We start from the raw sequence: 14,039 nt of genomic DNA, 5'->3' as shown, positions 1-14,039 counted from the left end.
CCAACTGCAGAGCTGGTTACGTCCGGAGAACGAGCCTGTTGTTAAAAATTTACCAGCACACCCCTGGTGTGCTTTGCCCTCCCCCTTTTGGTGTCATGTGGTCTCTATGCCACTCTTGATACCTTGGAGCACTGCTGCCTTTGTGGCAGATGCCTACTAGCAAGTTTGATTATTGCAAAATTGCTCTCCCTCTTGCCTTGAATGAAGACAAATGAAATTAATGATTTGAATAATTCGGAATCCAAAAATAAACCAAAAGGATGACTGATCCAGAAACAAACTAGCCAAAAACATTTCTGTGCACTTCCCTAACAAAATCCCACCAAATAACTCACACAATTAGCCAGATTTCCACAGATAATTCAAAAATTGTGAAGCGCAATGCAAAGTAATGAGCTACATAATTATAGCTCATTGTCTGTGTTCACGTGGAGGGGCATAATCGAAAGGGGCGCCCAGGTTTTCCTGAGGATGTCCTCGCAGGACGTCCCGCGAAGGTGCGGGGAAACCCGTATTATCAAAACAAGATGGGCGTCCATCTTTCGTTTCGATAATACGGTCGGGGACGACCAAATCTTGACATTTAGGTCATCCTTAGATGGTCGTCCCTAGACTTGGTCGTTTCTGATTTTCGGCGATAATGGAAACCGAGGACGCCCATCTCAGAAGCGGCCAAATCTAAGCCATTTGGTCGTGGGAGGAGCCAGCATTCGTAGTGCACTGGTCCCCTGACATGCCAGGACACCAACCAGGCACCCTAGGGGGCACTGCAGTGGACTTCAGAAATTACTCCCAGATACATAGCTCCCTTACCTTGTGTGCTGAGCCCCCCCAAAACCCACTACCCACAACTGTACACCACTACCATAGCCCTTAGGGGTGAAGGGGGGCACCTATATGTGGGTACAGTGGGTTTCTGGTGGGTTTTGAAGGGTTCACATTTACCACCACAAGTGTAACAGGTAGGGGGGGATGGGCCTGGGTCCGCCTGCCTGAAGTGCACTGCACCCACTAAAACTGCTCCAGGGACCTGCGTACTGCTGTCATGGAGCTGGGTATGACATTTGAGGCTGGCAAAAAATATTTTTAAAAGTTTTTTTTTTGAGAGTGGGAGGGGGTTGGTGACCACTGGGGGAGTAAGGGGAGGTCATCCCCGATTCCCTCCGGTGGTCATCTGGTCAGTTCGGGCACCTTTTCACGGCTTAGTCGTAACAAAAAAAGGACCAAGTAAGGTCGCCCAAGTGCTCGTCATGGATGCCCTTTTTTTCGATTATGGGTCGAGGACACCCATGTGTTAGGCACGCCCAAGTCCTGCCTTTGCTACGCCTCCGATACGCCCCTGGGAACTTTGGTCGTCCCCGCGACGGAAAGCAGTTGGGGACACCCAAAATCGGCTTTCAATTATGCCGATTTGGGCAAGCCTGGGAGAAGGACGCCCATCTCCCGATTTGTGTTGAAAGATGGGCGTCCTTTTCTTTCGAAAATAAGGCTGTTTGCCAAATTCTTCAAGAAAAATTTCACAAAACTGAAAATGTATGAAAACCTCTTAAGGAGGTATAGTTAGATTTTTTTTTTTAATTTTGACAGTCTATCATTTTGTATGGACATTACCACAAAAATAAATGCCGGAATGATATTAAAATGAACAGATATTGAGAGAAAAAGTTTTGAAGGTAGCAGTTCATTTCCTCAAACCCAGGTGTAGGTTAGTACATCAGTCCCTAGGTCAAGTGTGGTGGAGGGAGTCAGTCATTGTGCAATGGTGACACCTAGTGACAGGATTTAGAGCTTATGGATATAGGGTTTCAGAAGGAGCCCTGACATGGTTTCCTGGCCACTGATTTTCTCTTCAATAACTGGATTCAAGTAAATTGGAAGGTGGTATAAAACATGAAAAACAATAATTTGGTGATTGTAAAGTGAAGGCATATGGCACCAGCCCTGTTCTAACTGAACCCAAAATATAAAGCAGCAGGAGAAAACTGCTAGGTGAAAGCAAAAAATGAATCAATGGCAGAGTGCTTTATCTCTGTAGGCTCTTTAATATACAAATTCCATTGTAAAGATCTACCAGAGAATTAATCAAGCTATTAGTACTGATTTTTCAACAAGTTATAAAGCAGTAAGTGATCATCTCCCCAGTAATGCTGATCCAGGCTGCCTAGTAATTAAGGCACTGTGAACTGTTTTATTTTTTTTTCCATCGGCATATCTTTATGGTTCTTGTACAGTTTGTGTACATTTACGACTCTTAGTAGTGTGTGTATTGATCGAGTTTTATAATATGGGCATCAAAGATCACTGGACATGATTAACTGTTGATGGAAGAGATTGTGGCCAGCAGATTCCACAAGGTGGAGCTGTTTCTCATTATTAGTAGTGTGTGTGTGTGTGTGTGTGTGTGTGTGTGTGTGTGTGTGTGTGTGTGTGTGTGTGTGTGTGTGTGTGTGTGTGTGTGTGTGTGTGTGTGTGTGTGTGTGTGTGTGTGTGTGTGTGTGTGTGTGTGTGTGTGTGTGTGTTTCACATGAGCAAAGTGAACAACACCCTGATCGTAAAAGCTTTAAAAGATGCAGAATAAAGTTTCAGCATTACTGAATCCTGCTGTTCACAGCCAAAATCCTTGAAAACAGATCTGTACATCAAGGACTGAGAATAGAAAATTAACCAATACTTTTAGATCCCCATATACAAGATACATGAATGAAATGTTCTGTTATGTTTCAACTGTTATTGTACCGGTGCTGTATCTCCATATCATCTGCAATTACGAAGCAAGGGACCCGTTTCCATAACACAGCTTCTTAAATAAGACTTCTTAGACTGAAAAGTCCTCTGGGGCAACATGATTTCCTTGACCTTGGGTTTCAAAAGACAAGCAAGGAAATCCAAATCATATCCCCTAGCTAATATAAATCAGATATGCATATATGCAAAGGATGTACAGAACTAGGGTAATACCATCTCTTATCTAGACCATGGATTTAAACATTCCGACTTAAGGGATCTTCAGTACATAAAGGGCCTTTTGGAGATTGAGTGGATCTAGAGATGAGTGGAAGCTTCAGGCCTGGAATTACTACTACTATTTCTAAAGCGCTACTAGGGTTACGCAGCGCTGTACAATTTAACATGGAAGGACAGTCCCTGCTCAAGGAGCTTACAGCTTCAGTTTCTTCAGGAGGTGGGGGCTCAGTTCTGAAAGCTGTTCAGTTGTATCAAGGCTGTTGGGACTGTTCCCCACACTAATTATTCCTTTTACTTTGATCCAGTTAGGGCAGGGAAAATTGAGCTTTCTAAAGGAGTTGTGCTAACATGGCAGCATTCTCTTTAATGCAGCCATGTTAGCACTGCCACATTGTGCATTTCATTACATTTGAGACCCGAGTCTCACTTTTCATACCTTATTAAAGTCGTCAGATGGCAGGCATTATCCCCCAGTTTTAATGCTTTTAGTACAGTACCCAGTGGCGTAGCTATGTGGAGCCGCGGGGGCCTGGGCCCCCCCAGATTTGCTCTGGGCCCCTGGTTTGTCTGGCAGGGGGTGGTTCCCCACCCCTGCCAGCTGAAGACTTCGTCCAGTGAAGGACCAGCACTAGACGAAGTCTTCCGCTGGCAGGGGTTGGGGACCCCCACCAGCCAAGGTGTTTGCGGCGGCAGTGCTTCAGCTGGCGGGGGTTGGGGACCCCTACCAGCCAAGATGTACAGCAGCAGCAGTGGGTGGGGAGCGACAAGGCGGGGCAGCAGACCAAAATGTGCCCCCCACCTTGGGCTCTGGCCCCCTCCCACCTTGGGATCTGGCTTCGCCCCCGACAGTACCAGTGACCCCTTAGGATATAGAGCTACATAGTTCTAGCGGTCATACAAAATGTTGTATTAATAGTCTTAATTCACTACAGTAAGGGAGCAATTTCTACAAGTGAACACCTCCATTTCGGCTCCCCAATGCCACGTACTGAGAACCTATTCTATAAGAGCATCTGGGCACACAGATTCAACTAGAGAATACTAGCATAGACTGATATCAGCACACCTTACATTTAATCACCCTCAGTTACACCAGCCATAGGCTGGCATTACTGCAGGTACCTAAATGCAGCAATAATGCAATAACTCAGGTGATGTTATAATCAGGTTATCCAGTTCCAGAATTTTCATTATATTTGATATTGATAATGTGAATATTCTGCTGGTGAAAAAGATTTGTTCATTGGGTGTTGTTCTTGACTCTGCGTTAAATATGCAAGAACACATAAGAAGAATTATTTATATCATTTTTTTTCTAGGCTTAAAGTAGTGCGACGTTTAAGAGTATACTTGTCCCCAGAAACATTTCAGACAGTAATCCAAAGTACAGTGATTCCTTGTTTTGATTATTGTAATAGTTTGCTTTCAGGGTTACCTAAGAAAAGTTTGAAATCTCTTCAAGTTGTACAAAATTCTGTGGCCCAGATACTTTTTGGCTTAGCTAGAGTTGGTAAATCGCGCCGGCTTGATGCATTTGCATTGGTTACCAGTTGAGTTTAGTACGCGGTATAAAATTTTATTGTTTGTGTTTAAGGTTTTAACAAATATTGTTTCTGCGACCATTGCTGCTACTTTGCCTTTGCATCAGCCACTGCGAACGTTACAGTCTTCTACTGCATTATTGCTTGATGTACCTTCATTACAATTGATTAGACTTGAGGAATGTAGGGCGAAGATTATGGAATGAATTGCTTTACCAGGTTCATTCTCCGCAATGCATTTCAGTGTTTAAAAAGATGTTAAAAGAACTATTTTTCAGCAAGCTTTTGATGTTGATCCTATAAATGTATAAGATATGGGGATACTAATCTACACATTGGTTTATGCTCAGCTATGCATATCAGACAATTGGATATAGGCGATGTGTTATTGTACTCACTGGTATATTTGTAATTGTATTTATGTTTTTATTATGCATGTATGTAAACTTTTGTTATCCACTTAGAATCTATGAGATAATGCAGAATATAAGATTTTTACAATAAACAATGTTACGCACATAAATGGGAGCCCTGTCCACTCATGTGTACACATCCTTTGCATTTACAAGCTATCACACTTATTTTCGAAAGCAAAGGACGCCCATCTTTTGACACAAATCGGGAGATGGGTGTCCTTCTCGTAAGGTCATCCAAATCGGCATAATCGAAAGCCGATTTTTTTGACACCCTCGACTGCTTTCCGTCACTGGGATGACCAAAGTTTATGGGGCGTGTCAGCAGGGTAGCGAAGGCAGGACTGGGGCGTGATTAGGAGATGGTCGTCCTCGGCCGATAATAGAAAAAAGAAAGGTGTCCCTGACGAGCACTTAGCTGACTACTTGGTCCGTTTTTTTTCACTACCAAGTCTCAAAAAGGTGCCCGAACTGACCAGATGACCACCCCTTACTCCCCCAGTGGTCACTAACCCCCTCCCACCATAAAAAACAAGTTTAAAAATACTTTTTGCCAGCCTCAAATGCCATACTCAGGTCTATCGCAGCAGTATACAGGTCCCTGGAGCAGTTGCAGTGGTTGCAGTGTACTTCAGGCAAGCGGACCTGGGGGGGGGGGGGTTGGGGGGCTCAGCACACAAGGTAAGAGAGCTAAGCACCTGGGAGCAATTTCTGAAGTCCACTGCAGTGCCCCTAGGGTGCCCGGTTGGTGTCCTGGCATGTGAGGGGGACCAGTGCACTACAAATGCTGGCTCCTCCCATGACCAAAGGGCTTGGATTTGGACGTTTTGAGATAGACGTCTTTGGTTTCTATTATCGCCAAAAACCTAGGACGACCATCTGAAAAACGACCTAAGGACGACCATCTCTAAGGTCGACCTAAATGTCAAGATTTGGGCGTCCCCGACCGTATTATTGAAACGAAAGATGGACGTCCATCTTGTTTCGATAATACGCATTGCCTCGCCCCTTCGCAGCACCATCCTTAGAGTTGGGCGCCCTTAGAGATGGTCGTCCCCGTTCGAAAATGCCCCTCCATGCCATTTACACATGATATTACGGATTAGCACATAGACATCCTGCTTGCACCTGTATGGGTAGGTGTACATTTCTATATATAAATGTTACTATTCTGTATATTTATACACACATTGGAAGCGTAAATAAGAATACTCAGTTACAGAATTGCTTTTGTCCTCTTGATAAATGTGCCTCAAAGGAACTAAAACTGTGAATCACAAAACTATAAACCAGAGCAATAGAGTATGAATGAAAAGGAAATTATTTTATACTGAATATTCAAGTGCTTGGGATGAGACAGTGCAGATCAATTTGTGTGTCTATAAAAGAATTTGGTGGTAAAACAGAAATAAAACCTATATTCATTATCTAATTTTTTTATTGTTAATTAGACACAAATTTTATTGTAAGATGATCTATTCTGTCATCTCTCATCTATATGAGATTTCGCACAGTTTCTTGTTAACTATTGGTCTTCATTTCTGAAGTTTGCTTTCACTTTCTCCTGGTTTCAAGGGAAAAATGGAAGAGAATCCTTCCTTTCTGGTTAAAATTACAAGGAACCACAGTTTTTCAGTTCCATACCTTAACAAAAGCAAGCAATATTTTGGAAATAAGTTAGCAGAAAACATTTCATTCAAAGATTTAGATCTATGAGTCTCATGAACAAAAGGAGAAGGAAAAGTCCTTTATGACTGATAAAAATAGGAGGATATGATCATAAACATTAGGTCTGCAGCAGTGGCATTCCGTGCTTGGCTGACACCCGGGGCGGATCGCCGCTGCGCGCACCCCCCCCCCCCCCCGGGTGCAGTGCAACACGGCACCCCCCCTGGCGTCGGCACGGCACCCCCCCCCCCCCTGCCCCCGGCACAGCGCCTCTCACTCCCCCCGACAGTCCCCACCTGCCTACCGGCTGAGCTCCGGCCGGCACCTCCAATCTGCAGCGCTGCTGACTTTAAATGAAGAAAACCATCTTGTCGTTGGCCCTTCACTACTGAGTCCCGCCCTCGAGGAAATAAGGCGGGACTCAGTAGTGAAGGGCCAACGACGAGACGGTTTTCTTCATTTAAAGTCAGCAGCGCTGCAGATTGGAGGTGCCGGCCGGAGCTCAGCCGGTAGGCAGGTGGGGACTGTCGGGGGGGAGTGAGAGGCGCTACGCCGGGGGGGGGGGTGGACGGAGCACCCCCCCACCCGTTGACACCCGGGGCGGACCGCCCCCACCGCCCCGCCCTTGCTACGCCACTGGTCTGGAGTACTAGGCGTAGACTGACTATAGTAGCTGGCATTAGTGGTCAAGAAAAGTCCCTATTACATATATCAACAAGTATACTCTTAGATCCAAACAACTTAGATTACAACAACTAGGATATAGAGGTATGTTCAGCGTTTTTCAGAATCTGATGATCTAATACCTGAAACTATATTTCAGTGAATATCATCATAAAGTCCAGTTCACAAACTGCTAACTTCTTATTGACCTGATGTATTAAAGTCCATCATCTAGGCCTGAATCATGTTCATTGAAATGCTGTTGACAAGAACTGCCATCATCATAGCCGCTGAGAGGGGAGGGGGCGGGGGGGCAAAATTCCCTGGGCCCATGCCTCCAGGGGGGACCCGGCGCAGGCATAGACGGTCGGTAGCCCAATTGTTTGCGGAGGCTAAAGGGGCGGAGCTTACCTCCATACGCTCCGTGGCAGCGACGTCAATGAAGAAAAAGACTACAGGCTCGCCGCCAGCTTCTCCCTTCTCTCTGCACACAGTGTCCCGTGATGCATTTCCTGTTTCCGCGAGAGCAGAGAGAAGGGAGAAGCTGGCGGCGAGCCTGTAGTCTTTTTCTTCATTGACGTCGCTGCCACAGAAATAAAAGATGAAAATGCGCGGGGCGGGAGGGTGGGCTGCACCACAAGCGGAAGTCGACGATTCGGCTGGGGAGGCTTAGCCTCCCCAAGCCTTTTATACGGGGCGCCTATGGGCGCAGGGGTCTCTCTCTCTCTCTCTCTCTCTCCTGCCCCTGATGGTACCCAGGTGATCGCATCCTGAAAGAAGCAGGTGAGAGAAACCTCCGGCGCCAGGCCCCCCTTGCATTGCCTGCCTAGCAGCTGCTGGGCTCTCAGGCACGCATGCTCAGTTTTAAGACTGAGCATGTGCAACCTGAGGAAAACAGCTGCAGGGGCAGGCAATGCTGGGCAGAGGAAGGAGCCTTACCGGTCACTTGGTAGGGGCTTGTAGGTGATCTCATTACCAGAGGTAAACCAAGGACTCTGTGTTTCCACAGGTAACTATTTTTATTTCCCCAAACTCCTCCCAGAACTGTCATTCACCCCCACATATGCACTATCTTTCTGTATCTTATTCCCTAACTACTCCCCCTTGGCTGGGCTTCCTCCCACCCTGGGACCTCCGAGTCACTCTTCTCGGTGACTCACTACCAGGGACTCACTCTTATTAGTAAATCCAATTTAACAGGGGTTTACACATATGAGAAGAAATTTGAATATTGTGACATGAACCAGCAACAGGTCCACAAGGGCCAAGAGATTAAGACTCATCATTGATGAAATCACCAGAAAAATCCACTAAAGCAGAGGCTTCATCCCACCCCCCTGGAAGGAAGTGGAACTCTTCCTTTGGGACCTGGGCTAGGCTATTGTTGGAGAAGCCTCCCCTTTTGGAGAGGCTCTCTGACCCTTAGCCCAGTGCCTTATAGGACCTCTTGTTCCACTCCCTTTCCTAACGATAAAGCAATTGCTTTAATTTGGCCCAACTCTACTTTACCATCCTGACAAAGAGTATGACCATGTCTTGTCCTAATATGTATACCCTGGAGGAGAAGGGGTTCAGGGGAGATATGATATAGACATTTAAATATTTGAAAGATATTAATGAACAAACAAATCTTTTCCAAAAAATGGGGAGGCTATAGGACTAGAAGACATGAAATTAAGCTGCAAGGAATGAAGTTTAAGGGCAACATCAGGAGAGGGTAGTAGATATTTAGAATGCTTTCCTAATGAAGTTGGCAGGGACAAAAACAGTGACAGAACTCCAAAAATTGTGGGATAAACACAGCGAAGCCAGATAGAATAAAAACATAGAGTATTTCCACTCAAAGCAAAACTTAAACAGGTTTCACACTTTAAGAAATGCATAGAGAAGGGCAATCTGCATGGAACAGCAGTTACAACCCTAAAGACAAAAGAGAGGGGGAGGGGGGGTGACCTGGTACAATCAAGGCCACCTTTCTGGGCAGACTTTATCTGCTGTCATTTTCTATGGTATTATATTACAATGAGAAATGGTTTCTCTACAGCACAGATTTACCCTTAAACCTTCAAATACTAAATTAATCTCTGAAACCACATACCATATGGACCAGCACTGGCAAGGGGCTAATCTTACTCCCTCATATAAATATTGTGGAGTAAGAAGGTTTGAAAGTTACAGAGCAGAAAGAGTTTGCTTTATATTAGTATTCACAAGGTGAATTTCCTAAGGGATCTAGTCTAAGGAACTGTTTTAAATAAAAAGACAAGAAATAGCTTCAGTCTGAAGTGATCCTTTCATAGCAGTGGGCACAGCACAGAGTTGAAATCTCTTCAGGTAGGTCACAAGTTTCAAGCTTATGCTAATTAAACCCCTTTTTGTGCCTGTTCTTAGTTTCCATAGACACCATCTGGAAGACAAGCCGTAGGGGGGGAAGTTATCAGCATGGGCTACCGTTAAGATGCGTTATTTTATTCATTACATAAAATGGGACCTGTGCTAAAATAGCACGAGTTAATTGTAAAAGAGCATATCTTAACAGTAGCTCACATTGATAATTATGCCCCTAACTCGTGCTAATTTAGCACAAGCAGGGCCGCCAAAAGACAGAGCCGGGCCCGGGACAAAGCTGCCAGAGTCGCCATCATGCCTCCCCCCTCCCCACCCCACTCAGTTCACTGCTGCCCCGCCTCCACTCAGGCAGCCATCACCCCCACCCCACTGGTGCAGCTGCCACCCCCTACCCCCTTACCTTCCTGCACCTGCTCCTCCCTCAGTCTGTCACTCTCCTGCTCCTGTGTGCAGGGACCTGGGGTATCGCATTAATCAATCACCGAGGTCCTGATACACAGAAGCAAGAGAGAGACAGACCCCGGAATTGGGTCCCCTTTAAAGGTCAGGCCCAAGGAATCTTGTCCCCTCTTGGCAGCCCTGAGCACAGGTCCCATTATATGCAGTAAGATCTAGTTACTAATAACTGGGGTTAATAGTAAAACGACATGTCTTAAGGGTAGCTCGCATTGCTAGCTTCCCCCCTAAGTAGGGTTACCATATGTCCGGTTTTACCCAGACATGTCCTCTTTTTGAGAACATGGCTGGGCAACCTGGCAGGTTTTGCCAGCCTGCCCGTTTGTCCGGATTTCCGGACAAACGGGCAGGCTGACAGGCGGGCGGACCAAATGGTGTCCTATCCCCCCGTCACACACCCTCCTAAGGGTATCCTATCCTCCTCTCCCCTTACCTTACTCTACTGACCTGGTGATCTAGTGACTTCTTTGGGACAGGAAAGAGCCCCCTCGTTCCTGCCTAGAGTGCTGCCCTGCATACTGTTCCCCTTGCTGACAGTCCCGGCGCCGATTCAAAATGGCCACCGAGAGTTGAAGCAGCCTCAAGGGGAACAATATGCAGGCGCTCCGGGCAGGAAAGAGGGGACTCTTTCCTGCCCTGAAGAGGTCACTAGACCACCAGGGCAGTAGAGTAAGGTAAGGGGAGAGGAGGATAGGACACCCTTAGGGGGGTGTGACGGGGGGGTGAAAGGGGTGGGGTGATATGTGACAGGGGTGGGGTGTGTGAAAGGGGGCTGGGGCATGTGTCCTCTTTTTAGGGGGACCAAATATGGTAACCCTACCCCTAAGTGGTAAAATATGAGAACAAGTCTTAACAGTAGCCCACATTGATAACTATACCTCTTAGTGATTCAGGCCTTTAATATTAGATTTTGTTACATTCAAAAACAGAGTAACAGTATTTTTTCATCTGTTTAGAGAAGACATTTATTTTCAAAAAATTCCCATGAATGGGCTTCATCTAGTTTTTTTCAGAAGAATGAAGCATGTCTTTAAAATATGGGATCCATAACACAGCTAATATCATAAATGAGTTGACATACCTCTTTCATTACTAGTCAGAGGTGCACAGTAACCCCATTCCTTGTCACGATCATAGTTATGTGTTGTTGCACACCTATAAGAATGGATAATGGTGAAAGTCATTTACTGTTAATGCAATTATCTATCATTGAAGCTGCACCAATGAGCTTTGTTCAGTACAAAAAGATTTGATGACACAGGCCTTCCCTTAAACACCTTACATTTACATTCAAAGACACTGAAGCAAAGTGAGGTAATAAAAAAATGTCCAAGACCATACAAAATCCAAGACCAGAAGAACTGAAGGATTTTCATATTTTGTGTCTATGCTAAGAATTATTGGTACTGTAGTAGGATGCCAAAATGGGCCTTCTTTGCAGTAACAGGAAGAACATTCTAGGTACCTGCTCCAGAGCAGTGCTACTCGCTAATTAGGGGTGGGCTAGTCTGGTAGTGTCAGTAGTTGGTGTTCTTCATATTTGGAAGGAAGTATAAAAAGTGAGGTAGTAAGGGCCTTCCTCCATTGGAGTCCAGAAATATAGGAGATGTGGGAAGTTAGCTGCCTGACCAGGGATCCAGTGAGGGGCTTGGTCCTCTTCCACCAGAGGTCAAGAGGAAGAGGGAAGGGCATGGAGAAAAGCCTTGTCCCTGAGAAAGGAGATTGAAGAGACCAAGGGTTTAAGCCAAATTGAGGAGAGGATCCCCAGCTGAGATTGAGATTGAAACCACTGAAGTTTCACATTCCCATGAGGAGCAGGAGTAAAGCAGAAGAGCGTGACAGTCTGGTGGATGACCCAGTATGGGAAAGGAGGTACAACCCAACTCCTGGGAGTATCCTGCTAACTTTGAGCAAAAGCGGTTGTATATAGCTACGGAAGAGTGAGGGGCTACCTGTTTGTGAGAATTCACTGCACTGAGAGAGACAACAGGATGCTACTGGAGGCTCCCACCACTCAAAGGCACATGAGAGGAGCAGAGAGCCCAAGGAAAGCCCAGTTCCTGTCCCACTAAAGTGCAGCTCAGAGGAGAGATGCCAGCAACCAGGAGAGGCAACCCACAAACTGGGAGCACAATTGAACATAACCAGTAAGCAAGATTGAAACTTTGCCATCATATAATCCTTTTCTTGTGGACTGGACTGCCTGTACGTGGAAAAAAACATGGCTCGACTGTGATCTTCTTCCTTTGAAATGTCAGTTACTCACCTTAGAGCACTGATGGCGTGGATCTAGGTCTTCAAGGGACCTCTCCGCTTATCGCACCCAGCGCTCCCTTTTCAGGTCTGCCCTAAAAGGGCATTTATTAAACACCCTATTAATGATGCTTCTAGCCACACGGGGCAGTTTTTTTCCTTTGTTTCTCAGGTTTCTGCTCTTTCTGCCCCTGCTCCTGCTCCTTCTTCGCTCCAAGTGCAGGAATTTGATGATTTCTTTGTTGATAAAATCACTTCCCTTCTAGCCCTATTCCCTGCTTCCCCTCCGCTCCCAGCTTCGCCAACGTCACCTATTCCACCCTTGATCCCAGAATCCTTGGATATGACCCTTTCAGCTAGTTGGTCACAGTTAAGTACATAAGTAATGCCACATTAGGAAAAGACCAAGGGTCCAATGAGCCCAGCATCCTATCCACGACAGCGGCCAATCCAGGCCAAGGGCACCTGGCAAGCTTCCCAAACGTACAAAAGTTCTCCTTACCTTTGCTTACAGTATTCATTAAAATTCTCTGTTCTGTAAGGAAAACTACATGATTTCTTGACCCAGTTCCTTCTAAGTGGCTTCTTGAATCAAGACATGGTCTGATTTACCTAGCCAGTGCTATGGTCGTCAACAGTATGTCTTCAGGGTTTGTCCCTGACTACTAGAAATCTGCAGTTGTCCATCCCATTCTGAAAAGTAGATCCTTAGATAATTCACTTGTTTCCAACTTTCATCCTGTTTCTAACTTCAGCTTTCTGGAAAAAGGTTTGTCTTCCTGCAACTTATTCAACATGTTGAGGCTTCCAATGTATTACAGCCCTTTGAAGCAGAATTTCGTAAATCTAACTCCACTGAAATTGTTATGATCTCTCTGCTAAATGACTGCTATTCTTCTCTTGATCAAGGTAGGGCTGTCTTACTGATTTCTTTAGACCTTTCCACAGCATTTGATCTCGTGAGTCACTCTCCATTGTTTTCATATTTGGCTGCTTTGGGGATCAGTGGGATGCTCCTGACTTGATTCTCTTCATTTCTCCATCATAGGACTTTCCAGGTTTCTCTCCTGGCTTCTACCTCTACATAGTAACATAGTAACATAGTAGACAATGGCAGAAAAAGACCTGCACGGTCCATTGACTTGTGGTATTCCCCAGGGCTCAGTCTTATCCTCCTACTCGTATCACTACACCACTTCTCAGGAAACTTATCTACCCCAACTTGACATTTCGTCCATTAGATTGTAAGCTCTTCCGAGCAGGGACCGTCCTTAATTGTTAATTTGTACAGCGCTGCGTAACCCTAGTAGAGCTCTAGAAATGTTAAGTAGTAGTAGTAGTAGTACTCGTAAACATTTTCCTTAGCCCACTTGCTTTTCTATTCCAAGAGTGCCAAATCCGATGTTATATGTATGCTAGCCCAGATTTTTCATTACTTCAAGCCTGTTTAGACAGGATTATTGATTGGTTGACTTCCCATCATCTTTGGGTGACCGGTCACCAGTCCTTCCCCTCTGCTGTGCCCTTGCTTCAAGGCTCTCCCTTCTGCTTAGTTTATTCCTTAAAGTACCTTGTGGTTCTCTTCGAATTTGCCCTTACTTTTCGATCGCATATCTCTGCAGTTACCAGATCTTGTTTTCACTCCCTGTGTTTGATCTATACTATCCATCCTTACCTAGATGATAGTAGCTGTGCTACTCTTCTCTATGCTTTAGTTGCCTCCATACTGGAC

General features: G+C 45.5%; 1 protein-coding gene across 1 annotated transcript in view; it reads right to left on the bottom strand.

Annotated features, from left to right (window-relative positions):
• The window catches only part of HGFAC (HGF activator), a 152,938-nt gene that overhangs the window by 89,104 nt on the left and 49,795 nt on the right, over positions 1–14,039 (bottom strand). Inside the window, exon 4 of the mRNA XM_030191140.1 lies at positions 11,136–11,209. Coding sequence (XP_030047000.1) covers positions 11,136–11,209 — 74 coding nt within the window. The remainder of the gene's footprint in view (positions 1–11,135; positions 11,210–14,039) is intronic.

Source organism: Microcaecilia unicolor, chromosome 2 (assembly GCF_901765095.1).
Source record: "Microcaecilia unicolor chromosome 2, aMicUni1.1, whole genome shotgun sequence".
Lineage (NCBI taxonomy): Eukaryota > Metazoa > Chordata > Amphibia > Gymnophiona > Siphonopidae > Microcaecilia > Microcaecilia unicolor.
The sequence above is the reverse complement of the archived record's forward strand: the minus strand, read 5'-3'. Positions and strand labels throughout refer to the sequence as shown.